General features: G+C 46.9%; 3 protein-coding genes and 1 long non-coding RNA gene across 9 annotated transcripts in view; 2 read left to right on the top strand and 2 right to left on the bottom strand.

Moving 5' to 3' along the window:
* CSTPP1 (centriolar satellite-associated tubulin polyglutamylase complex regulator 1) overlaps nucleotides 1–606 on the top strand; it is an 83,041-nt gene extending 82,435 nt beyond the window's left edge. The window contains exon 10 of one of the 2 annotated variants that reach the window (XM_071809143.1): nucleotides 256–606. In XM_071809143.1, coding sequence (XP_071665244.1) covers nucleotides 256–343 — 88 coding nt within the window. In that variant the 3' untranslated portion in view covers nucleotides 344–606. The remainder of the gene's footprint in view (nucleotides 1–255) is intronic. The other variant, XM_071809144.1, reaches the window with a different exon arrangement.
* On the bottom strand, nucleotides 271–11,473 carry ARFGAP2 (ARF GTPase activating protein 2). Of its 2 annotated transcripts, XM_071809138.1 has the most exons (17): nucleotides 11,318–11,473; nucleotides 10,939–11,057; nucleotides 9,973–10,045; nucleotides 9,309–9,440; nucleotides 9,138–9,218; nucleotides 8,229–8,331; nucleotides 7,547–7,603; nucleotides 5,773–5,825; nucleotides 5,213–5,349; nucleotides 4,552–4,683; nucleotides 3,930–4,058; nucleotides 3,721–3,849; nucleotides 3,448–3,510; nucleotides 3,199–3,325; nucleotides 2,998–3,088; nucleotides 2,761–2,879; nucleotides 271–1,097 (listed from the first exon to the last, which is right to left on the bottom strand). In XM_071809138.1, the coding sequence occupies exons 1-17, from the start codon at nucleotides 11,387–11,389 to the stop codon at nucleotides 1,077–1,079; spliced, it is 1,638 nt and encodes a 545-aa protein (XP_071665239.1). In that variant the 5' UTR covers nucleotides 11,390–11,473; the 3' UTR covers nucleotides 271–1,076. The 2 variants fall into 2 exon arrangements, with proteins under 2 accessions (XP_071665239.1, XP_065694417.1); XM_065838345.2 differs by lacking the exon at nucleotides 3,448–3,510 and having other exon boundaries at nucleotides 11,318–11,472.
* Nucleotides 11,287–24,768, top strand: part of LOC139828099 (uncharacterized) — a 27,827-nt gene continuing 14,345 nt past the window's right edge. For both annotated transcript variants that reach the window (XR_011739333.1, XR_011739332.1), the window contains exons 1-2: nucleotides 11,287–13,253; nucleotides 18,726–18,884. This is a non-coding gene — a long non-coding RNA (uncharacterized lncRNA). The remainder of the gene's footprint in view (nucleotides 13,254–18,725; nucleotides 18,885–24,768) is intronic.
* The window catches only part of PACSIN3 (protein kinase C and casein kinase substrate in neurons 3), a 21,434-nt gene continuing 16,598 nt past the window's right edge, over nucleotides 19,933–24,768 (bottom strand). For 2 of the 3 annotated variants that reach the window (XM_065839937.2, XM_065839936.2), the window contains 5 exons: nucleotides 23,936–24,056; nucleotides 23,332–23,468; nucleotides 22,527–22,592; nucleotides 21,844–22,004; nucleotides 19,933–20,249 (listed from right to left, as the gene is read on the bottom strand). In XM_065839937.2, coding sequence (XP_065696009.1) covers nucleotides 20,134–20,249; nucleotides 21,844–22,004; nucleotides 22,527–22,592; nucleotides 23,332–23,468; nucleotides 23,936–24,056 — 601 coding nt within the window. In that variant the 3' untranslated portion in view covers nucleotides 19,933–20,133. The remainder of the gene's footprint in view (nucleotides 20,250–21,843; nucleotides 22,005–22,526; nucleotides 22,593–23,331; nucleotides 23,469–23,935; nucleotides 24,057–24,768) is intronic. The other variant, XM_065839938.2, reaches the window with a different exon arrangement.

Below are 24,768 nucleotides of genomic sequence, written 5' to 3'. Positions count from 1 at the left end.
GCAATGCCATAGGAAAGCTGGGCCCACAACCTCCCCCCTGCCCCACCACAGCAGCCTAGGATGGCAAAACATCTGCACAAAGGGGCAGAGTAACTCTTTCCCTCCCCCCCCCAGCCCTGCAGCTACCTTAGCTCCTCTAGCCTGTTAACAGCCCTAGATAGAGGGTGCCCAACAGAAACTTCAGAACATCCCCAACCCCTCCTTTTGCTAATAGTGTGTAACAAGCTCTTTTCCCCAATTTTTCTTACTACTCAGTTCTCAACACCATAGTCCAAGGAAGAAAAAACATATGGTCTTGTTAAAACCAGAGTCAGGAGCAGAGAGCCAAGTTGAACAGGAGTAAAATGACAGTCCTCAGTCACTGCTGCGCTTCAGAAGTTCACCTCATCGTGAAGTCAGAGGCACAGGACTTGGATCTCAAACCAAAGATGGGCAATAAAACAACCAGGGACGCAGTAAATATCTTTACAGCACTACTTTACCCGGGCCTTTTTTGCTGATGATGTAATTAGAAGCTAAAAAAATAATCTTTGCTTTTTTTCTCCTGCATCAATATATGCTGGTTTACAAGACAATAAAAAGGATTATCCCATGGTAAAAGTCAAACACCCTGCAGATACAGAGGATTCCACAGCACCATGGATTGGGAGCACTGAGCAGAACAGAAACAGTCGTGTCCATGGGAAGCAAGTAACATGATGTTCAGAGAAACAGCATTCCCTTCTTCTGTCACTTGGTGTGCTAAGGTATGGGCCAAGAGGGACAGGAGTACTGATGAGGGCAGCCCAGGAGTTCCTGTCATTTTTTACAGCAGTGAGGTTGACCCTGTAAGAAGGCCTGTCTCCACTGGCTAGTAGATAGCAGTGGGTATGAGGGCACATTGAATTTTAATAAGAGTGGAATCCAAAGATATTTGGAAAGCATCCTAGGCACAGCCATGTCCTGGACCCTCTGCTTACCTTCTCCCCTTCCCACCCACCCCAGACAAACTAAGACAATCCTGGAGAGTTTATTCTAGACAAAGGTGACATCAGTGCCTCTTGCTGGCTTCCCTTTGAGTTGCAGTCCCTGGGTCATCAATATGAGCCATAACGATCCTGAGGAGGAAACACACCAAGACACCATGTTGCAACACTTCATGCAAACTCCAGAGATAGATAACAAGTTCTTGAGGTGTTTGTGACTGGAATGCAGCACAAGGTTACCTACAAAAGGCACTATGCAATGGCAGAACATAAAATGACCTTAACATTTTAAGTTCTGCCTGGGACTTGGGGGAAAGGCATATCAGACGTAACAAGGCATCCTGTCCACCAGGAGACTAAGGTTAGCCAAGGGGAGTTAAACGGCCACGAAGAATTGCTCAGCTATTGTAGCACAGTCATCAGCTACAAAAAACAGGTTTCTACCTGGGATTTTCCAGCAATTTGAGAAGACAATGATAATTCGACTAAAAGCTCAGATACAGTGAAAGCCCCTGAGCACAAAAGTAGCTTAGAATCACACAATCATTTCAGTTGGAAGAGATGCTCAGGATCACAGAGTCCACCCATAACTTAACTAGCACTAAACCATGTCACTAACAACCTCATCTAAACACCTTTAAACACCTCCAGGGATCGTGACTCCACCACTTCCCTAGGCAACCTGTTCCAACACCTGACACCACTTTCCATGAAGAACTTTTTCCTAATATCCAATCTGAACCTTCCCTGGCACAACTTGAGGCCATTTCCCCTTGTCCAATCACTTGCTACTTGGGAGAAGAGACCAACACCCTCCATGCTACAGCCTCCTTTCAGGTAGTTGTAGACAGCAATAAGGTCTCCCCTCAGCCTCCCTCCTTTTCTCCAGGATAAACAGCCCCAGTTCCCTCAGCTGCTCCTCATCAGACTTGTGCTCCAAGACCCCTCACCAGCTTCGTCACCCTCCTCTGCACTCTCAAGTATTTCAATGTCCTTCTTATGATGAGTGGCCCAAAACTGAACACAGGATTCAAGGTGTGGCCTGACCAGTGCTGAGTACAGTGGCACAATCACTTCCTTAGTCCTGCTGGCCACACTACTCCTGATACAAACCAGGATGCTGTTGGCCTTTTTGGCCACCCGGGCACACTGCTGGCTCACGTTCAGCCCGTTGTCGACCAGCAGCCCCAGATCCTTTTCCACCAGGCAGCTTTCCAGCCACTCTTCCCTGAGCCTGTAGCACTGCCTGGGGTTGTTGCAACCCAAGTGCAGGACCTGGCACTTGGCCTTGTTGAACCTCATAAAATTGGCCTCAGCCCAATGATCCAGCTGGTCCAGATCCCTCTGTATGGCCTTCCTACCCTCCAGCAGATCAACACTCACACCCAACTTGGTGTCATCTGCAAACTTAGTGAGGGTGCACTCAATCCCCTCATCCAGATCACTGATAAAGAAATTAAACAGAAGTGGCCCCAGTACTGAGCCCTGGGGAACACCACTCATGACTGGCTGCCAACTGGATTTGGCTCCGTTCACTGCAACTCTGGGCCCGGCCCTCCACCCAGTTCTTTATCCATCACCCATCCAGGCCATTAGCTGCCAGCTTCTCCAGGAGAATGCTGTGGGATACAGTGTCAAAGGCTTTACTGAAGTCTAAGTACACAACATCCACAGCCTTTCCCTCATCTACTAGGTGGGTCACCGTGTCGTAGGAAGAGATCAGGTTGGTCAAACAGGACCTGTCTTTCAGAAACCCAGGCTGACTAAGCCTGAATGTGCCACAGTATAACCTCACCTGGAGGGAGCTCATCACTCCATTGGCTAGGACAGCCATCTTGCCAGCAACCGATTTCACTCCTTGCTTGAACTGTGCAATGTCAGCTGTAGGCAGGACATTTCCAATTGACACACCACCTATGAGAACCAGCAGGAGTTAGGCTGGAGTCCCCCAGCTCCAGAGAGCACCCCGACCCCCTCCAGTCTAGGTCCTCCAAAGCCGTCCCCTTCTGCAAACTGCTGAGTGCTCACAAACCTGAGTGCACATTCTCAGCCTCTCCAAACAGGTCTGCAGAGCTGATGGCGCTGCTGCCCGAGAGCTGCTGTAGTCGGGATCTGGCTTCATACTGCAGCAAACAGAACAGTTATAAAAGAAGTGAACAAAGTAGAACCTGAGCAAACAGGAAAAAAATGAAGACAGAGCTGTACCAGCTTAAGCACTGCAGATTGCATCTACCTCAGCATCTGCCTCCCGCCCAAAGAACATATCTGAAGATATAGCTTTAGCCCCTGCAAACTTCTGACGAGCTTCATTAGACTCCACAACGGATGTCCTGTTCTCTGTCTCCCGCCTACTGGTGGGTCTACAGAAAAAAAAAAAAAAAAAAAAAAAAAAGAGAAGACATACCTCTGCTTAAGCTCACCAACACACGAAAGAAACAGACTTCTCTCTCAGACCCCATCCGATCAAAGGAAAGCAACAAACCTGCCAGTGCTGGCTACCATCAGGGTTCTTCTCTCCCCACCACAGGACAGCCAGCACTCAGGACTGTTAGACCATATAAAACTTAGAGATGTGACAGGAAAAGAAGTCCCCAAGCCTCTTTCATTGAAGGACCTTTTGCTTGGGCTTGTTCACATGTGTTGTCTTCTGTAGCACAAACCTCCTGCTATAACACAGCAGCATCTCTCTCCCCACAGCTCCTAGACCCATCCCTTTGTCTCCCACACAAGGTAAGTACAGCAGCAGGCATTTTACCTCTCTGAAACTGGCCGAATACTAGAGATGGTCACCTCAGGTTCCTCCTCTTTGTCCATACCCCATGAAGAGTCAGTTTCCCACCGTGAGCCAAATGCATCTTCAAATGAGAAGGGACTGTATTTGTACCTACGTAGCCAAAACAGGTAATTCAGGCCAGACATTAAATTCAAGAATAAGCCAAAGACTACACTGAAGCTGAGTCTTACTTGGGAGGTCCAGATGTGAAGCTTCCAGCATCTTCAAACAAGTCCAATTGTGAGCGGGAAGATTTTGCAGCCAGCGGTGTCTCCTGCTCAATCACTTGCATCTCAGACATCACCGAGTGTGAAACAGAACTGGCACAACAGAGAGGTAATCAGGGCCGACGGGTCTGACAGATCCAGCCCCTACCACCAGTCTTCCTCAAAACTGGATCCGCCCTTCATAGGCAGGGCAGGTGCCACAAGTCTCAAGGGAGAATTTGGGATGCCAGCCTCCTTCGCCACTTAGCCAGCTTATCCTGACGCCCTCACAAGTCTTGAGCTACCTTCTTAAGGACATATTCTGCAGGGGGATATTTTGCCAGGCAGCAGGGTTCTAGGGCTAGACACTGACAGGCTACACACCTCTTTAGAAAAGCTCGAATGAGAACCAGAACCTCTAAGCATTCTTTCTAGGGCCTGAAGCATTTTTAGACAGTCTAGCATACGAGCACTTTAAATCGTCTCCTTATCTGTTACAAGAGCAGCAAGTTACTGCCTTCAGGAAACCTTTCCAGAGTGGGGTGCTTCCAAGGCACCTGTCTGTCCTTTGCCACCAGTCTGTCCTTTACAACCCACAGCCAAGTACCTTCTGGACACCAAGCCCATGCCCAGCCTCTCCGCTTGTTCACGCTTCTTCCCTTCGAGGTTCTGAAGTTTCTTCTCTTCCTTCTTCCGATCAAGCTGCAGTTCCTGATAAGCCAGTCGCATTGAGGTGACTCTGAAGAAGAGAGCTGTGGTGGGTACTAGTGCATTACTCTTCCCCCCAGCCCATGCTGTGGAGGGCCAAGGGGGAGAGTAACCCTGACGACCCCTCAAAACACCCATTGTTACAACAGCTCTGCCAAAAATCCTTACAGAGAAGCTACTACTTGTCTTCCCATCTCATTTCCACTGGGATTCAGCTCTTTTTTTTGCTAACCATGACTGCAAGCGCTGTCCCTCCACCCCCTGACAGAATGCATCATCCAGTTCTGTCTTTACCTTTTTCAGTCCTGTCCAAAGGTGAACAGAAGCACAAAATACTTCCATATCTGCTCCTTACACTCTTCCAGGGGCATGCTAATATGAATAAAATATGGCAGTATAATTTGTGCCATGCTTGTAAGGACTACTGCTACTGGCTACTGCTTGTGATATCATGCAGCATGTTCTGTACTCACATTAGGTGGTTCTAGGGTGGACAGCATTGACCTCATATTACTCCTGCCTTATGAATGCAAGGTACTCAGCCCAAACAAGGCACTTACATGGACTCCTCAGCTTGTTTCCTGGACTCCACTGCCTGCTGCTCTCTCAGCTGCTCTGCCACCTGGGCTTGCCGCTCAATCTCACTGAAGCTCTGGCTGCTCACTTTCTGGGCTCCAAGACCTTTTTTTGCACCCAACTTGAAAAACAAAACAAAAAAAAAAAAAAAAAGAGGGAGTTCTTCACCCTAGATTGTTCATCATGGAAGAAAACCAGAATCCTTCTTCTGGCTGCACTGATCAATCAGGCCTTCAGTCTCCCCATGTAGTCACAGTGTACAGACTCAATGGAGCTTGCAACAGAGAGTATGGAAGAATGCTCAAGAGTCAGCCCACCAGTGCCAAGAGATTAGCCACACATGCTTCAGATCATACCAAGTAGTGATCCAAAGCCTAATGTCATCTTTCAAAATATGCAGAGATATAATCAAAGCTCTTCCTTCCCTAAATGGATCTCTCAGTACACAGCTTGGTTAAGGGCAGAAAGCAAGGGCCAGCGAAAGGACAGCAGTAACATGAGACAGGCTCTACCTTGTCTCCATAAAACAAGAGCTCAGACATACCCCTTTCTTGGCAGCTCCTGGCTTCTTCTTTCCAATGAGGGAGGATTTAAGTTCTGCAAGAGGAGGGAAGCAGCAAATAAGCAGAAATTAATTAATTTAAGAAGCTAAAATTAGTCAGCAACCCACATGAACATCCACCATGGTTCAGCTGCTACAGAGTCCAGGACACACCATGCAGCTTCACATCAGAAGCCTGGGTGGCTTCATCCAGTTAAGAAAGATGCACTTATAAGCTCCATAATTGCAGGCTGGCGGCCTAGAGAAGCATGTCTATCACTGGAGAAACTTGTTAAGTGAATTAAGGCCTTTGAATAGCTCCTCCAGTGTCATGCAGTTGGTGACCCTGTCCACGAGGATCAGGGTAGCCAGAGAAAGGCTAGATTTATTCCATTCCAAGAAAATGTAGGTTCAGGGTCATATGAAAGTGCATGCCTCACCAACATCTTAGGGACAAAGAAGCAAGAACCCTAAAGTCACATTTACATGAACAGACCAACAACAAAATGGACCTAAAGTGCAGCGAGCTGTAAAAGCAACAGGTTCCCCAACACCTTGCACCAGGAACCTGTCAGTCCAAGGGCATGACATGTGCCACACTTGTAAAACAAGCCAAGGTACAGCCAAGCAGCAGATGCCTGGGGAAAAGTGTAAGAACAAAGCAAACAAAGAGGGACTGCCCAGGACATTTTCCCAACTTCCAGCATGTAGCTCCAAGATCTTTTATTGCCCTTTAGGGGTTTTTCTTCCACAGAAGTGTCTCCTCACTTTCTAAACCACATGACATTTGTCAACCCATCCTTTTGAACATTCTTGACAGCATTTGTGTATCTTTTCTAGTCTTACCATAAGTTTTTGAAATGAGGGGCTTCCAAACATTCGCACTATCCAAGGCTGTTTTCACCTTGCTGTTTCTAACATTTGATTTGGGGTTGTTTGGTTTGCTTTCTACTGTCAGGAAACATTTAACAGAAATGCCCATAAGATCCCCTTCCAGATATAGAATAGCTGGTTTATATCCCAATATGATACATGAAAGCTTTGGCTCATTCTCTCCCTCCAAGCACAGGAAGCTAAAGTTAGATTTGAAGGCAGAATCACAGAAGGGGCAGGCAGAGCTGTCACAAGCAGCCAGCGCAGGCCAGCTGCTGGCCAGTTACCTCTGGCAGGAGCAGGCCCTTGTGTTGATAGATACATGGACATGTCTGAGGAAGAGACATAAAACACGGGGAATGAAGAGACACTTGAGGACGCAGGCTTTTCACCCAGGATGAACCCACTGTGGGCTAGGAGCACACTCTAAATAAGAAGCTCCAGCTAGATGCTATGTGTGCATCCAGGACAGTAATGGTAGTGGAGAATCAGATACAAATCCTTATTACTCTAGAAGATAAAAGTTAATTTGCCTCCAAAGCTTCTGGGGGGCTGTGGTGAACCATACACACCAACAAACACCACAGTCACGTGGCCTTGATCAGCCAAGTTCTAGATATGCAAATCTAGATACGCAAATTTTGCCCAAAGCTCAAAAAATTAAAACAAGCTTTTGGGAAGGTGACAGCTTTGAGCTTGACCAACCAATGGAGGAGGAAACCTCCAGGAAACTGTGGCTTGGTTTTGGGGTTTAGGGAGATCCTCAGTACTGGCTCCACAGCAAGATAAGCTCCTTTAGATATTCTGGAAATCAGCTTATCAGTTCCAGCTCCACTGGGCTTACTACTGAACAGTATGTGTAAGAGCAAGATTGATCTGAGAGACAGCAGAGAGTCCTACTTACCCAGAGGAGCTTTAGGAGATGTGCTCAACAAGTCAATAGAGGGGCCCTGGCTGGAATCTGTGGGCACAAACACAGAAGAGAATATTCAGCAGAGATATGTTCAATCCCTTTCTTTTCAGCACGTCTCACAGTCCCACTTTTTTACCACCTCTACCCCCACCCCAAACAAGCTATGTTACCATCTGAAAAGTACAAGTTCCCAAGCACAACAACTTTGCATCACCACAGAGCAAGTTATTCCCTTTGCAGTGCTCTTAACACATTAAAAGAAAGCAGACACTCTGCAGAGGAATACACAAAGCCATTTCAAATTACAGCTGCGCCCACAGATTCTTGGTTTCCTTGTCATTCACCCTAGAACAGTTTTTTGCTTTATACTCATAAATCATTTCCAGACCTATTAAATTCAGAAAAGAGTCTTTAAACAAATAGTTACATCTGGAAGCAGAGAAACAGGACAGCTAACCCCCACCACAGTTTTGTGTGTGTTTCAGGAAAAGCAGAGAACTGATCTGAAACAGAGCAGTATCTAATTTAACTGAACATCATAGAGTGCACAGAGCTTCCACTCCTTCAAGCCTGAACCAAAGCAAAACCTCAGCCCTTCCAACTGTGGTAGGAAAGTTTATGCTTCTGGAAATGAAGTCAGGCTCTTGGGAAAGTTATTCAGCAGGGAACTCACCCAACACTTCACTGCCTTCTGATGATTTCACTGCTTTTTCCACCTCTGGGGAAGACTGTGCAGGATTCTGGCTGGCATCTGCTACATCCCAGGTACTGGAAGACTGCAAGGAGACACTAATTCCAGTGATTTGCAGAAGATGAATAAACCAAACAATCCTGAACCTACTTCAAGTTTAGTGACCTGTATTCAGTTTCAGGCCAAAGGAAATGTGTTCCAAACTCCGTACTATGCCTTCAGTGAAGATAACATATGGACAAGTCCACATTCCCTTCGCAGGAACAAAAATTAAAGAAAACAGAAGCTAAGCTGAATGGAAGGCCAGGAGGAACAACAGTATCACTCAACAGTAGTATCAAAGTTGGCTACTGTGAGGACTTGCCTGGTTAAAGAGATGAACCTTAAATCTGGGAGAAAGAGCGTGAATGAGTGGAAAAAAAAAAAAACACACACACCTCGGCTTCCACTGTCTTTATTTCCATACAGCAAATTCTCACATTACTCTATTCACTTGAGAAAGTCCACCTGGCATTGTGAAAGCAGTTGTTCAAACCCACTTTACTAGGGTGTATGCACTGAAAAGCTGACTAAACCAGACATTCAAAGCCAGTCCTGGCTTTAACTGTCCAAAGAGACTGTGCATCAACACAGCATACAAAGTGTTTTCCAGGAAGTAGTTGGTAGCTCTGAGTACTCCTTGAAGAAAAAGATGGTCTCAGAAACAAAATATTAGAGATCTGCTTAGATCTGTGACTACGTCCCAGGCTGCTGACTGAATCTTAGTTCTTCTATATTAGTACTGAACAAGCACACAACTTAAAAGTCCTTCCAAATTAAGCAGTACTGCTGCCAGCTGAACAGCTGGCTACTGAAGAGCTGTTAAGGCTGTCTGGTTTAGACAGTTCTCACCTGTGTGTGCTCCATGAAGAAATCAGCATCACTCTTGTCAGGGGAGTGCCCAGGGGCTCCACTCAGTCCATCTATAAGCAGCTACAGAGTGAAGAGGGAAAAAAGAAGACATCCTGCAAGACTCAGCATCCAGCACTACACATCCAACAGTACAGAGCTGCTCAGACTTACATCAGTGCCGTACTTGGCCATGGCAGCACTTGCCAGCTGTCGGATCTTCTCCCTGTACATCTGGGCAGCTCGACTATTATACTTAGCGTTGGCATCTGTGGTGGTGCAGCCATGCTGACGGAAGAAAGCAGTCTGAAAAGAAAAGAACATCCAGTCTCCTGACTGCGAGACTATACTCAAGCAAACATTAAACATAACTCAAACTCAACAGAAAAAGGGAGCTTCTCAGAGACAAGCAACTTAATACTGAGCACACAACATGAACCACCTGTTCACAGATCAGCTTTCTCCAAAAAGTCTCACTCCAGAACCCAGAGGGCTAAAAAACCATCCCTGTCCTCCACAGCAGGATGGTTCTGAGTCACAATGGTGAGCATGAGCCTTCAAACTGATTGGTGTTACTAACTCCTTTTCTTTAAGAGGACTATATTTCTCATTTAAATGAGATGTATGGAAATGACACATCTGCACATCAGAACGCAACTCATTGAAAGGTCACAGTCTCATTTCCAAGCACACCTGACAAACATCTCCCCTCATTACACATTTCCAAAAAATGGTGGGGAGGTTGGTACTCTGAAAGCCATGAGCAGAAAGGGACAAGAAACAGAGGATGTGGGATGCAACAGGGAAAGCAAGCAAAATGCCTACAGAGGCTCCTCACCGCGTTGGCATTGCTGCCCACTTGCATACACCTCAGCTGGAACCAGTTCCAGTTAGAATCCAACTCTGTGGACCTATGTGAGAACAAATTATTTCTGTTAGTAACATGTTGGCACGCCAAATACAAAAGTAAGCTCCGAGCTAAAACGGTCAGGTATCCTGCTACTAGCCCAGAGTATAGGAGGCAAAAGGAGAAAGAACATCTTGGTAGCTTCTTTGCTCCCATAACAAATTAATTTGAACTTTTAAAGTGAGGAAAAAAAACCTAGTTTCAGTTTCACATCAAACAACAGTGTCCAGCCTTAGAGGACCTCTCACTTGTATTGCTTAAGAGGGTGGAGCTTGAGCTAGGAAAGCACGGCCAACAACTTTCATTCCACATGTGATCTCACCACAACATGAGAGACTCATGTTCAGCCCGTCCCATGGATTAGGCCAGAACACATGACAAAGCAACTGAGAAAACAACTAAGTAAAGCCAAGTGACAGAGCATGTTTCATATTGGCTACTCAACTTAGCTCTGAGTAAGTAAAGGTCACAGTTCTGTTACTTAAAATGCTGTATTTTACACGTACTGAAAACAGGAATAACAGGCTGAAAATCCAACACCATCTTCCCCACTAGGTTAATACAGAAAAGACTAGATAACATTCCTCTTTTTGCCTTGCTCAGCATTACAATAAAGGTTTCCACATTGCTGCTTTACTGACAAGATTCACCCACCACACTCAGCTTCTACAAATGGGAGCAGACAACATTTCTGCAAGGTTAGCAGAAGAGACATGTTTACGTTCCACTGAAGCGCTTTGGGAACTCCATCTTGGGAGGGTTGAGTGACCCATAACCTGCGGCAAGCAAACCACGTAAAACCCGCGGCGACCACGCCGTGACAATGCGTCTCCATAACCGAGTCCCCGCGGCCGCTCCAGGGGGTGCCCCGGACCGGCCCCTCCGCCCCGCACGCACCTGATGAAGCTGAGGTGTACGCCCAGGGACCTGTGCACGCCAGAACAGTCGATGCAGAGGAAGACCCCGTAGGTGATGCTGGCCCAGCTCGGGTTCTTGGCGCCGCAGTCGAAGCACGACTGAAGGGAGGCAGAGGGACGGCCGGGCTGAGGCGGCGGCGGCTCTGCCGCCCCTCCGCTCCCTGCGCAACCCGCTGGCCCCGCTCCCTGTGGCCCGGCCGCTCTCCGCGAGCCCTCCCCGCGACCAAGTAGCCCCCTGCCCGGCCGCCCTGCCGCCGAAGCGCAGCGCAGCCTGGAGCCCAGCGGCGCCCGGCCCGAGCCCAGCCAGCGGCCGCGGGGAAGCGGCCCGGCTCGGAAGGCGCCCGGCGCCTCCCCGCTACCTTGTTCGCCGGCGCCGCCCGGAGCCGCTTAAAGAGAGTCAGAATCTCCGTCTTGCTCGGCTCCACCGCCATGATCTCTCCTTCCCACACACCACTGCGGCGATGGGTGCCGGCCGGGCCCAATCGACGCAGGCGTGGGGCCGCAGTACGGGGGCCGCCTGGGCCCATACCAGCCCGCGGACGAGTCACTGCGCTCCGCCACTCCCTGCCCCACCGCCATGGCCGCGGGGGCGCTCAGCCATTAATCGCTCCAACCGTCGCACCCTTTTGCTGGGAGTCCCCACCTTCCTCGGCGCCTGGAGCCACTCCGCCATCATCCCATCCGCTGCGCCAGGCTGCGGCGGCGTCCCTGTCAGCTCTGCCTGTTCCCGACGTCCCCTCAGCTCCCTCACGGCGGGAGCAGCGAGGCCGGGAGGCAGTGACGGCCTTGGGCCAGCTGCCCTGAGAGGCATCACCTGCTGTGCCTTTGGACACTGGGCCTGGCGCACTAGCACAGGTGAACAGGCTTGGGAGTTATTTAGTCAGCTGGAGACTTCTCATGAGCAGCAAACAGCCCTGCTTACCTCATCCTGGGCAGTAATGAAGGTGGGGAAGTTGTTATTTCAGAACAAATCTGGTATCATGGCCTCAAAGTGCTGTATTACATGCCTGGAAGCAGCAAGGAATGGACTAGAAAGTCACTCAGTTATGGAAGAAAAATACAGTTGTGCTTTGCACTAAAAGTCAATGGTCTATAGCCCATTTCATGTTTTAGCCAAGAAAAAAAGTGCAGAGTGATGAGAGGTTCAGAAGGACACCAAAGCTGATCAGCAGTACGTGTGGCGGATGCACTTGACTCCCCTCAACCAAACCAGCAGCATTTGGTCCAGGCTCCAGAGGAGGTAAAGGCCTGAGCTGTAGCTGAGCCAATAACTCCTTTTAGGAAACCCTCAAGGCAGCAGAAGAGCACACTGAACACCAAGAGGTTGTGGGTACCAGCAGTCCGATGCATATTTTCCCACTGTATGCAATGTGACTATGAGCCAATCACTTTATTCCATAAATGTGACAGCCTGAGCTCTCTCTGCTAGACAAGCGTGGCTGTATGGCAGTGATCTTTTACTAATCACAGATCACCGGATGAGCCCAGTTTAAGTTTTATACTTGTAATTTAGCTTAGGTAACTGTGTTTTAAAAAGAATGAATCACTTGGAAATATAAGGTGGTGTGATTTTTTAATACACTGATTCATGTTACTTAGTAAGCTAAATTTGCTGAAATCTTCAAACTGTATGTTGTAAAGTTGTGCTTATTTTTACCAAATTTATATCTACTTAATGAAAACAAAGCAGCTACAGACCATCAACACCACCTGCAAGATAAGGCCTGTTTTGTACCATATGCTTATTGAGAAAAACACAATCTACTCAGGCAAAATAACACCTTCAAGGCCAGCACAAAGCTACAGACCATCAACAATACCTGTAAGATAAAGCCTGTTTTTATTGAGGAAAATAGGATTCATTCGGACAGAATAACACTTGCAAGACTAGCATGAGGCAGTTTTGGACTATCAACAGTGTCTGCAGCTAAACAAAACAAGGGCCTGTCTGAAGACAGTGAAAGAATCCAATGAGAAGCAAGAACACCCCAGGCTCAAATAATAGTATTGGACTGAATCATCACATGAGGGGCGGGTAAATAGTCTGTAAGGGTATAATTACTCAGGAGCTTCCATGCTTGGCACGTCTGTGAAGGCACCCAGCTCAAACTGATCCTACTACTCTACCACTCCATTAAATTATTTATTTATATTGAACTTCAATGCCTGAGAGTTCGCTTTGAGAGGCTGGGATCCCATCCTTGTCACCAATGAACTTCGATGTCTGACAGCTTACTTGGAGACACCTGGGATCCAGACTTTGGAGCGACCTGGCCCCAGGTCCCCAGAGGGGAGGTAAGCAGGTTGAGATGCAGAATGCTGCAACTTTGAAATCCTAGGTGAGCGATATAAAGAACCAGGTGTGCACATATAATCGTTTGGCCATAAAGATATGTAATCCCTTACCTGTTTTCCCTTACCCTTTATGTCCCTTAGACATAAACCATTGACCAAGTCTGAGACTAAGTTTGGATCCAGCCACACCTGGGCTTTTCTTTGAGAAGAAGCATAGAAAGCCGGGGGCTCCATTCTGAACCTTATGACTCAATGGGAGAGCCTCTCTCTATCTTTTCACATCTCCTGTCCCCCATATGAATCACTCTAAAACAATTCAGCCAATTCTGCTTGGCATATTTCCTCCATGCAGTAATTGATAGAGTGAACCTTGCCATCAAACTGTGTTAAAGTCATGCTTTTCTTTAAGTGATCTAAACACTGATTTGTGGTAAGCAGGACCCTAAATTCCTCATCCACAACAAATTGGCGTAGTTGGGAGGATGGCAGGTGATATTACTGATTACTTAGAGAGGCACCAGGCTCGTGATAATTGGCATGACTAGAAGGCTGTGGAAGAACAGCTAAAAGTGGCCAGGGGCTGTATAAAGGATAGAAAGGCAAAAGGAGTTATTTGCATAATGCTAGGCACCTGCCTAGAAGCTGCTTGTCAAGAGAGGAAAACTCTATTTAGAGAGGAACAAGATCTGAGAGAGGAAATAGAAGGTAGAAAAGCTGCTGAGTTATTATTGTCCTTGAAAATTGAGCCCCTGCAGAAACAGGTACAGAAAGAAAAGGAGAAGAAACAGAAATGTGAGGAAAAAATTGAAATTATGCTTATGTGGGCTCCTCATCTCCTGATATCCTACAGATCAGGAAACTTAATTGTCTTTCCTGAAGAATAGGATGGAAATATATGGGGTGAGCCTGATGACAGTGAACAGCGGGAGGATGATTCTTTGTCACATCCCCCTGAATATGAAGTCTGACCTGTCATTAAAAGAGAACTGTCTCAAGGACCTAGGGGTGGTTGTCAGCAAGGCAAGCTAGCAGGGATGTCCAAATTTTCTGTCAGACATATAGAATCATAGAACTATTTGGGTTGGAAGGGACCATAAGGTTCATCTAGTTCCAACTGCCTGCCGTGGGCAGGGACACCTTCGACTAGATGAGGCTGCTCAAGGCCCCATCCAACCTGGTCTTGAACACTTCCAGGGATGGGGCATCCACAGCTTCTCTGGGCAGCCTGTTCCAGTGCCTCACCACCCTCATGGTGAATAATTTCTGCCTTAGATCTAGTCTAAACCTACCCTCTTTCAGTTTAAAGCCATTACCCCTTGTCCTGTCACTACATGCCCCTGTAGAATGTCTCTCTCCATCTTTCTTGTACATCCCATTTAGGTACTGGCAGGCTGCTATAAGGTCTCCCAGGCGCCTTCTCTTCTCCAGGCTGAACAACCCCAACTTGTCTCAGCCTGTCCTCACAGGATAGGTGCTCCAGCCCTCTGATGAACTTTGTGGCCTCCTCTGGACTCGCTCCAACAGGTCCACATCCTTCTTATGTTGGAGGTCCCAAAGTTGGATGCAATACTCCAGGTGGGGTCTCATGAGAACAGAGCAGAAGGGGAGAATCACCTCCTTCAACCTGCTGGTCATGCTTCTTTTGATGTAGCCCAGGATACAGTTGGCTTTCTGGGCTGCAAGTGCACATTGCCTAGTCACATTAATAACATAAATGTAAACTCTCTTCCCTGACGATCACCCCACTTTCCAGAGTTTTCTAAACTGAACAGGGACTAGGAGCCTGCAGCCCCTAAAAGCAGCATAGGGAGCATGCCTAAAGCATGAGACAGTGACCCTTGAAAGCACTACAGGCAAAGCTAAGGAAAAGGTAAGCAAGGCAAGACGAGAAAGCTGTCGGTTTACTGTGAAGCTCATTTGAAAACATACAGTTATCACAGAGTGCAAGCACCACTGTCAAACGTTATTATGATGGATTTGAGTGGAGAGAGGGTAGGTGACAGTGCTTGAGCTCTGCAGGTGGCCACAATGTATAGAGAGGATGCAGGGCCACCGGTGACACAAAGATCCGTAGGATTGTGGCTGTAGCATTCCTTAGGAACTGTGTGGCACCTGTGAGGAAGCCCTGTGGAGAATTTGAGAGAAAGGGCTAATGTGGTCACAGCTGGGGGCAGTGACTGTTTTGGTGTCAGCCTCCTGCTGAAAGCAGGAACAATAGACTCAGGAAGGAAAGAGGTGAAGTCAAAGGGGCAGAGTACAGGACCTGGAAAAAGACTTCCAGCTGGTAGGACAGAAAGGAAACACAGGGCGGAAGGGACTACAGGATCTGTAAATAGCTGGACCCAGTGAAAGCACTGAGACTGGAGAGATTATGGGCCCCCACACTAAAGGGAAGAAGTGCTGACCACCACTACACTGCTTGTGGAGAAGTCTCAAGCTGCAGCTCTAATTGCCTTAAGCCAAGACTGACAAACAAGGAGCCTCTGCAAGCAGGGTTACTGGACGATGAAAAACAGGAGGACATGGTCAGTAAAGTGGATGTGCTGAAGGCATCTGAAGTGATTTGGCCTGAAATCTGGTTTGGAAAAGTTGACTGGATCCATGCTATTTAGTCAAGATGTTCCAGCAGAAAACCGGCCAATTTCTTCCAGTTACAGGACCTACTCCATTGCCCTCTCCCTCCCACCCCCTCCTTTCAGTAAGGATCTGTTAGTCTTCTTCAGAACCATCTTCTTGTATTCACTCTCTTTGATCTTTCAAGAACCTAGGTAGCTTGGTATGCAGTCTCAGTTCCTTGTAGCCCCTGAGTTTTCCAGCTCTGCAGTGGTGCAACACTCTTTGCAAGTCTTTTTCTTTCTCCTTTTTCTTTTTTTCTTTTGGTGCAAGGTCCCTCTGAAGACACTTTGCCTCATATCATGCAGCCTTACTATTCTTGCTTGTTTTGCACCACTTTTCCTGCCATCCTGTAGCGGGTGTTTTCCAACCATGTTTCTCTGGGTCAAGATGGCTCTGGCTTTGCCTCAGGTTCAGCCCCATGACCACTCTGCAGCCAATCTCTGTGTAGTTACCCTAGAAGCAACCACCTACCAGCGTGAGTGGAGTGTTCAAGCCCATTTTAACTCCAGCACCAGCTTTTTTTACAAGCAGAGGGGAATTTTGCAGCCTGCTGCCCAAAAGCATAATGCTAGTAGCTCTAGAAATGGAACTGAGGCAGCCCCAGTTCATGCACAGCCAGAGAACCTGCCTGAAATAGCAGAGCTGAGCTTTGCGCTGCCTCTGGCCTTGGGCTGGATCTGCCAACAGCACAACAGCGAAGGGAGTGCAGAACAGTTTGTAACAGCGCTGAGGGGGTCTCCCTGCAGGATTGCCACATACTTGCACCTGCCTCAGCGCTTCATGCCAAGCAAACCAGCCAGAATGAGGACATAGGGGATGTGGAAGTGGGGGGGAAAGTGAACTGAAGCCCCAATGGCCCCAAGCTCCAAGCAGGGCTGTGGGAGTGCCACCAAGACTTATCTGCTAACCGCAGCTCCCAGCTGCCATCGTGGAGCACAGCTGTCCTGTGGGCTCTTCGACCCAGATTTTGCCTACAGGGCAGAAACATCATTAACGGGTTGAGCAAGCTCAGCTGCTGCTTTGGGGAAACTTCCTCTTCCTAGAAAATTCATGGTCAACAGGAAATCCAAGCTTTGCATGGTACTTTAGAAATTATTTTCCCAGAAGATGTCAGCACCAAATTAATTATCTGCCAACCACACCTGTACACGCTTTCCACAAGAAGTGACTCTATTAAAGAAATAAAATATGACTAGATATTGTTTTCACTGTGTTGCCCATCAGGTACAGAGATGTGTCTGCACATTTTTAGAGAAGCCATAGGGGAAGAATAGGCTTTGCTGGCCTGGAATTCAGGCACAGCAATTAGTTCATGTGTGCATCTCTGTTCACACACAGAACTTTTGGCATTGCATGGATGACAAGTTTCAACTAGAGTCTTTGTGGTTAACAAGACCTCATTTACCTCTATGGAAAACTAAGTCTCCAGGCAGAGCTATTAGTTTAATATAAGATCATATGTGTGTGTTCTGTTTTGTTTTTTTTTCTCCCCTCTGGCTGCTTCTTCACTACACAGGCTCTTTTTTCACTAATCCATTTGGTTTTGGGTAGCCAGACTAAGCGCCATGCCAAAGTTAATGAGGTACAGTCCAGCCAAGCAATTCTTCATTTTTGACTTGTTGTCTCCTGTGCATTACTTTAGCTCTTGGCGGGAATTTCTGATATGCAAACATTCCTTTAGGGGACTTGTTCACAAAAGCTGCAGTATGTCACTATTTCTGGAAACCTTCAAGCAGCCCATTATGATCAGGTGGTTGTGTTTTCCTAGGACAAACAAGTCTGTTCAGACTTTGTCCTGTGGAATTTCAGGTTGGTTGTACTGTAATCAGAGGTCCTGTCCACTGGACATTTCTGTCTTCATCGCAGGTTTTGGCCACACCTAACTCTGTCCCTAATTACAGCCTAACTAGAATTCAGACAAGAAATTGAAGTTAAGCCTCTATGTTATCCTTTGTAAACCTCTACTAAATTTTTTTGACCTTATATGAAAGGCTAGTGTTGGTGTTGGAAAATATGCAGGCTGACAAGGTAAATTTCAGTATTCACTGTAGCACATCTCAGGTCATTTTGTCCCTGTTTTTGTGCATGTTATCTCACAAGCCAGGCATACACACACTCTTCAGATTTGTGAGGACAAAGCAGCAACAAATCATTCAGTTCAAGTGGAACATTTGCAGTTACTGTACAACACTGATGATACTTTACCTGGGGCATGGTACTGAAAGCAGAGACTAAACCTTTAAATAAATCCAAGTGTTTAGACACCACCTCTAATTACATGGCACAAGCTTAGAGGTTTCTTAAAATATTGGACCTAGAGTAATAGGTAAATTTGTAGCTAAATCCAGGCCTTTTTTCATGTCTGTTACTTAGATCTTTAATTGCCTTTTTGGAATACTTTCTCTTTTATTGAGAAATGACATCACTGATTCTGAACAAAATACCTTAGCCTTGTTCTTTTGGTTTGCACCCCTCTTCCCCCATTCAAGAAGTGCAGTGCAAGGGATACTTTGAGCATGACCTTTCAACAGCTGATGCATTTCTGTGTTCTCACAAATGTGCTAAATAGCATTAGTCTCAAATCTCTGTCTGTGGCAGACTACATTTCAAGGCATCCAGTGCGCTGTAAAAGGTTAACATCTGCTCTGGCAGGCAGGCAACAAGATGTTTGCAATACTTTAATACCCCATAAGTTAACAGTGTTTGAGTCTTCCATCCCCACCTCCTTTTCAGTCTACACTTGTTAAACATCCATTTTGGTTCACTAGCCGCTGTTAATATTCTGTGGTCATTTAATCCCAAATGCTCACCTATGATTTCAGTCTTCCTTATCGGTATCACTCCTTTTCCAAACAGCTCTGAAGCAGCTCACCCTGGCGTAGCTGGTGGAGGCTTGATGGAGTTTTGCGAGTCTGACATAACAAAGTTCCTCACTTGTGCTAATCCAGGATAAGAATTTCACTACAGAAGGCTACTACAAACACTGCATTCCAACAACAATTTCAAGCAGATGTGGTAAGTAAAGAGTTTTTGAAGTATTGTTTGGTTTAGTGTTTCCAAAAATGGTAGCACTTTTTTTTGTTCCCTCAAGCTCTAAAGCATACCCTACACAGAACACGTCCATCAGTCCTCACGTTTGAATATGCAGAGCACTAGGATCAGGACCCCACTTTGTCTTAGCAGCCTCAGAGGCTTTCAAGAGCAGAAAGACAGGTCAAATAAAGAGGTTTGATAGGTCATCCCTGCTGAATGGCACTTAACTGGGCATGAGTACACCTGCAGCAATTCAGGACCAAAAGAAGTGTTATCCCTCTGTAGCTACTGTTGTGCCAGCCAGCATGTAGCTTCCACACTCTGCTACCTTTGACAAAGCAGGAGAGGCACTTCTAGCATGTATAAGTCAAGAACATGTAGGAGAAGGAATGTTCATGAAAAAGAGAGGTATAGCCAAAACATTCTAGAAGCATTAGAAACCTCAACAGCACTGGAATGCAGCTGCCTCTTTGTTCATGCCAGCCTTGTGTGTCTCAAGACCAGTTCTAGCTCAGGGAACACTGAATCAGCTCCAGCCTGTTGCCAAACAGTTCTGTTCACAGCCTGAACAGCCACATAATGAGAGACAGAAGCCTCTTTCTTTTGTCCCCAAACTATACTATCATTAAATCCTGGCGTTATCTCAGTAAATCTGAGTACAGTGGGAAGGGACATCAAGGTTGTTGAAGCTGTATCACTTATACCAGCTGCCTTGCAAGGGGAGCCCCCAATCCTGAAGTGAAGGATACTGAAGACTTCTGAAGAATATTGGAGAATAAATAGATTTCTGCCAGTCAGCTTGAGCCAAAAAGGGGAAGCAATACCAGAAGTTCCCATTACCCCACACATCCAAAGTTTCTTGAACAGGAAGCGTTGGGGCAGGGCACACCCCAGCAGGCATGCATGTGCATTGAAGCGTCTCCTTTCTCTGTTTTGAAGAGTGGCATGTGTCACTTATCTCCCTTCACTGAGTGGAAGTCAAGAAGATCTGTTCCCTCCTGCCCTCCTATAGTGCTCACAGTCAGAGAAGTCTTTATTCATCCTTGTTTATTTATTAGAAAATCCCTACAAGTTTGGCATTTAAAATGAAGCATTAGTTACATGGAATACATGCCCTCGAAGTCCAGAAGTTGCTGGATATGCTACAGAGGTGGATTGGGGCCAGCAGTGACCCAGTGACCTCTGCAGGAGATGCTGGTATGGCTGTGAGACGCTAGCAGGGCAATAACAATCATGATCCAACCTTCTCAACATAGTTAGCAGGATAGAGTCCAACTTGGCCATTGAGAAGTTGGCCCTTGCACCAGCCCTGCTCATCTTCCTCACTAATCTTCATTAGTTCTTCACCTAAAACCAAAGAAACAGTCATTAGGAAGCAGATATGGGGAAGGTAGCATGCCATTTTTCCCCACCTCAGAAAAGCTGATAAAAATAAGACCTACTGGTCTGAATCACCACACTTTTCTCCCCTTATCACACTCTGTATCATACTGCACAGTTTAATCAAAGCCAGAGTTTCTGACCTCTTCACTATCTATGCTCAGTATCATCCCTAGGCCAAGGAACTTGGAAATAGACCTTCAGTTCTGCTGTTCAACATGAGAAATCTTTTTGTGCCCTGTATTTCTGCCTGCTTTCCTCCCCCAGAGGAGAGCCAAAGAGATCAGAGGATGTCAGAGATTTTTTTTTTTTCTTAGTGGCCCTTCTGTAGCAGGTGGGAAGGAAATGTAAGAGGCTGCTAAGCTCTGGCTGTTAGGACCCAAATGACTATTCCATGATGGAGTGTCTGCTTTGGCCAGCACAGCATGGAATGAACTTATTTCTCAGACTATGACCAGGAAAGGCTTTTAACTTTCCCACATCTACTTTGGGAAAGGGCAGAAAGGTCCCCTTCTCCACCAGTAGAAGATCATACTTCTGCCAGAGAGAGAAGTCTGACTGCATCAGTAAGCACATCCCACACTGGCAGAGGCTCAGAAAAGAAAGTCATCTGCTGTTAAGCTTAAGGCTTACTGGTACATGCTGCTCAGTGCAGATTCAGAAAGGGGGTGACTAAAGCTAACCAGTCATGCCTTATTACATCTGCTGGTGGAAAGAGAAAAAAAATCCTAGAGTACCCATACTGTAAGCTATTTTAAAGCAACAAGTTAGTGTTAGGAAGTTTACTAGTATGGTAATGCTGCAGCACAGGTATTGGCTCCAGGCACAAGCTATTGCTACTGAAGGACTTCAGTGCCTTTTTGAAAAGGGTGTATTTTGGAGAGAGATAGCACAGACTCAAACCAAGCAAGATTAGAGACACTCTCAAGATCTGAATGTCCTGTTGGAGATGGAAAAGATGTCACATGCAAACTAAATTTACCTGAAGGAAGAAAAGGGGAAGGGCCTGTTTGCTCCAGCATTCTCACTCAATCCTCTGCTGGGAGCCAGGATCTCCACACTCAAGATACTCATTTTGAGCAACAGTTTGCATAGCTTTTTTTTTTGCAAGTGGAACTCTGCCTGCAGTAGTGCATGTCAGTCAGCTGAGCTTTCTCCCAAAGCATCTATCTTGTGGTTACTTCAAAGGACAATCCAGACCACCTTTATACTTTTAATATCAATGGCACAAGGGAGAAGCATTTAATAAACTCTCAAGATACAATGTAGAATAAATGCCTTAAGAGGAGGCAGGAAGGATTAATTTTACCACTTGGGGTCTTGCTCTCCCTGCACTGTGACCAAGGCCTAGGCAGCCTCTTTATATGGCCTCGCTGTCTCTTAGTCTAGAACAGGCTGGACTGCCCAGTGTATCATCCACCTCAGAGGAGTTGGCAATGGGTCAGGGAAGGGGAAGAAAAATAGCAGTTTTCAGGGGGACATCCAGTTCTTAAAGAATGTTTCAATCAGTCAGCCCGAGTGAGGACGGCAAAAGGTTAGTAAGAGATTAGTGCTTCTGTACCTGCTTTAAAGCTCAGCTCATCAGCCTCCTGTCCTGTGTAATCATACAGTGCTCGTACCCGTACACCTGGTACCTTTATGTCCTCCTCATGCCCATTGGCATCCAGGCACTTCTTGGGAGTGTCCTCATCTGACCACTCTGAAATTTCTTCCTTCCCTCCACTTTATGTGTGGAAGGAAAGAGGGGACAAGATGACAAGATGGTTGTTAGTAGACTCATCTCTCACCCACCTCCTTCTGAATCATGCACCACCCTGACTCCCCCGAGACTGCTACGCTACAGAACAAGGTGCAAGAGGCACAACAGCTGAGTGAGGGTGAACAGTGAGAAGAGATACCAGGAGATACTAGATTTGGTTCAAAGAATCCCAGCATTAGAGCCCTGAGGGCCAGGAGGGTAACTCATTTTCAAAGTATTTTCACACATGCACACTCTTCATGACCTCATCCTACTCTAGCAGATCCTCTCACACAAGTAAAGCCCATCTGAACTGGAGAACCCAGCTGTGTCCAGAGTTATTCCAGCCAAGAGTAAGACAGACAGGAAAAGCCGTGTCTCCCCTCCCAAAGAGACATGTCTGGCATGCTGTTTTCCAAGTCAGGAACAAGAGCAGAGGGGAAGAGCAGCAGAGGACAGGCACCTGGAACCCAAAAACCCCTGAAGAAGCTGTTTGCTATACTAACTTCACATGGGTGGGTGCCCTCAGGCTCTCATAGAAGAGGCTGTTCTGCTCCTCTTGGTAGGAAAACCTGTAGATTGGCAAATAGCGCCCCTGAATCCAGCAGACTGTGAAATACAGTAGTGGCCTTGAGACATCTCTATATGCCCATTCTTTTCTGCCCAGTTCACTTAGGCCAGAGTTCACTTTTTAAAGCAGGATGGCTCCAGGAACTGTAGGACAGGAGTCTCTTCAGCCTCTCTCTGTTCCCCAGCTTGCTTCCTGGCAGGTAGTATGCAGCACCATGCCAGGGAAAAAAAAAAAATCTGATGCCTGCATTCAGGAAACAGCATAGTAACTGGCAAGGCTGCCAGCTCCCACTCGCCTCACCCTGTCTGGGAGGAAGAAGAGTTGGCAAAATTCATGCCAGATTCTCACACAGTATTAATATGACTAGGCCAGATGTCATCACCAGAAGGATCTTTACAAGGAAGACCCCTTGTGAGGCAGTACATACTAGACCAAAAAAAACCAAACAAACAAACAAAAAACCCACAAAAAACAAAACACACACACCCCCCCTCCCCAAACACCACCCACAATGAAACAAAAACAACCAACACACAACAACAAAAAAAACCCACACACCCCACACACTACACTACTTAAAACCAGTTTTCTACCCTGTAATTTCCAGAGTGGCCCAGGCAAGGCCACGGGCAAGAGCCAGAAGTTAAGGAAGAGATGACTCCTGTCAATCCAACTCATTGATAACGCTGGGCAGGACTGCATTTCTCCTAACACAATGTATCCCACACTTCAGCCCTTACCTCTGCTTTGTCTGCAGAGGGCTCTGTGAGACAACACCATCCCGTGCAGGCAAAATGCTGGTCAGTGTGACATCGTCAGCCATCTTGCCACCCTTCTCCTTCTTGGTGATTGGCCGCTGTGTTTCAAGGGACCATTCCTGTTCAGGGAAAAGCAATAACACCATCAAGCCACTCGGATACAAAAGTTCTGTGCATCTTTTCTGACCAATACAGGACAGAACACCAGGTCATGCTGCAGTTGTGGCTGGCCTGGTCAGCCAAAGGGCATTGCTGGTGTAGCAAGCTCACTCCTGTTAATGCCAAGGTGCAACAAGAGAGGCTGTGGGAAAATTATAACAGGAACTTGTCCCAAGGCCCTGTGCACCCACTCCTGTTCTTTGACCTTGCAGCTGGATGGCTGGAGTATTTGCAATTTGGCAGGGCTGCACATGTCCCTTTGGGCACCAAAGAACTTGCAACACAACAGAAGTTTCAGAAGAGCGTAACATGCTGAGCCTGCCCAGCAGAGACAGTCTTTCCAACACTAGACTAGCAATCCACCAATTTCAGTAAAGCAGCTAAATGTTTGGCAATAGTAACAATACACTCTAGAATACTACGTCACCTGAAACTGAGGCCAATTCATTGCCATGCCTGGTCCATGAGTGTTGCGCCACCACTTCAGGTCCTCCTGGTTGTCTGCAGCCATGATGACTTGGTAGAGGTCTTGATACAACGCATGAAAGCTATGACCAGGAACAGAATCATCAGTAACCAAATCCCCCAGCAGCTCCCCAAAAGCAAAGTAGGAAAGAAGAGTATAACCTCATGCACGATTACACAGCATCCAAAGTTCCACAGGATTAAAGATGCCAGAGCAGCACCTGGTTCAGCCCTAGGAAAACAGAGCCACCCTCACAGAAGAATCAGCCTGGCAAACGGGACAGGCTTGTCTGGTGTGACAGTGGCTAACATCTGCCAGCTCTCAGCACAGATCATCAAATAAGCAATCAAGGAACCTGGCACATTCTTCCACACAGACAGGGAGGTGGCTCAGATTTGTTGCCTCCACCTTAAGAGTACAGGAGCACAGAAGGTATTTGGCTGCACCCATTTCTCTGGTGTAACCCCTACTTAATGATAACCATAACCCAACAAGGTACCCTTACCTAACAAAAGGTCTCTCTACTCAGGGCAGAATGGGTATCATAGCTATAGATATTATAAGGCAACAGAGCTGCAATCCTCAGACAGGGATTACATATAGCAACATGGACCATTTCACAGAATAGAAACACATCCACGTGACAGTACTGGACTGTAGTGGAAGAGGAAGGGTTCAGAGGCACAAGGAATCCTCTCTGGGGAGCCTGACACTGTCCAAGGTCAGAGACACCAGCACTAGTCAGTCTGAAGGGACCAAAATGCCAGTTCACAGGCACACTTAGAAGGGGAAGG

Source organism: Patagioenas fasciata, chromosome 5, assembly GCF_037038585.1.
Source record: "Patagioenas fasciata isolate bPatFas1 chromosome 5, bPatFas1.hap1, whole genome shotgun sequence".
In the NCBI taxonomy this organism is placed as follows: Eukaryota; Metazoa; Chordata; class Aves; order Columbiformes; family Columbidae; genus Patagioenas; species Patagioenas fasciata.
The sequence above is the reverse complement of the archived record's forward strand: the minus strand, read 5'-3'. Positions and strand labels throughout refer to the sequence as shown.

What these genes read in the sequence shown, in the direction of transcription:
- ARFGAP2 (XM_071809138.1), bottom strand. Translation starts at nt 11,389, where the DNA reads ATGGCGGTGGAGCCGAGCAAGACGGAGATTCTGACTCTCTTTAAGCGG. An exon ending in TGGGCAGCAATGCCAACGCG is followed by an intron (nt 9,441 to 9,972) that starts GTGAGGAGCCTC and finishes TTTTCTTTTCAG; the next exon opens with ACTGCTTTCTTCCGTCAGCA. An exon ending in TGGCCAAGTACGGCACTGAT is followed by an intron (nt 9,219 to 9,308) that starts GTAAGTCTGAGC and finishes TTCACTCTGTAG; the next exon opens with CTGCTTATAGATGGACTGAG.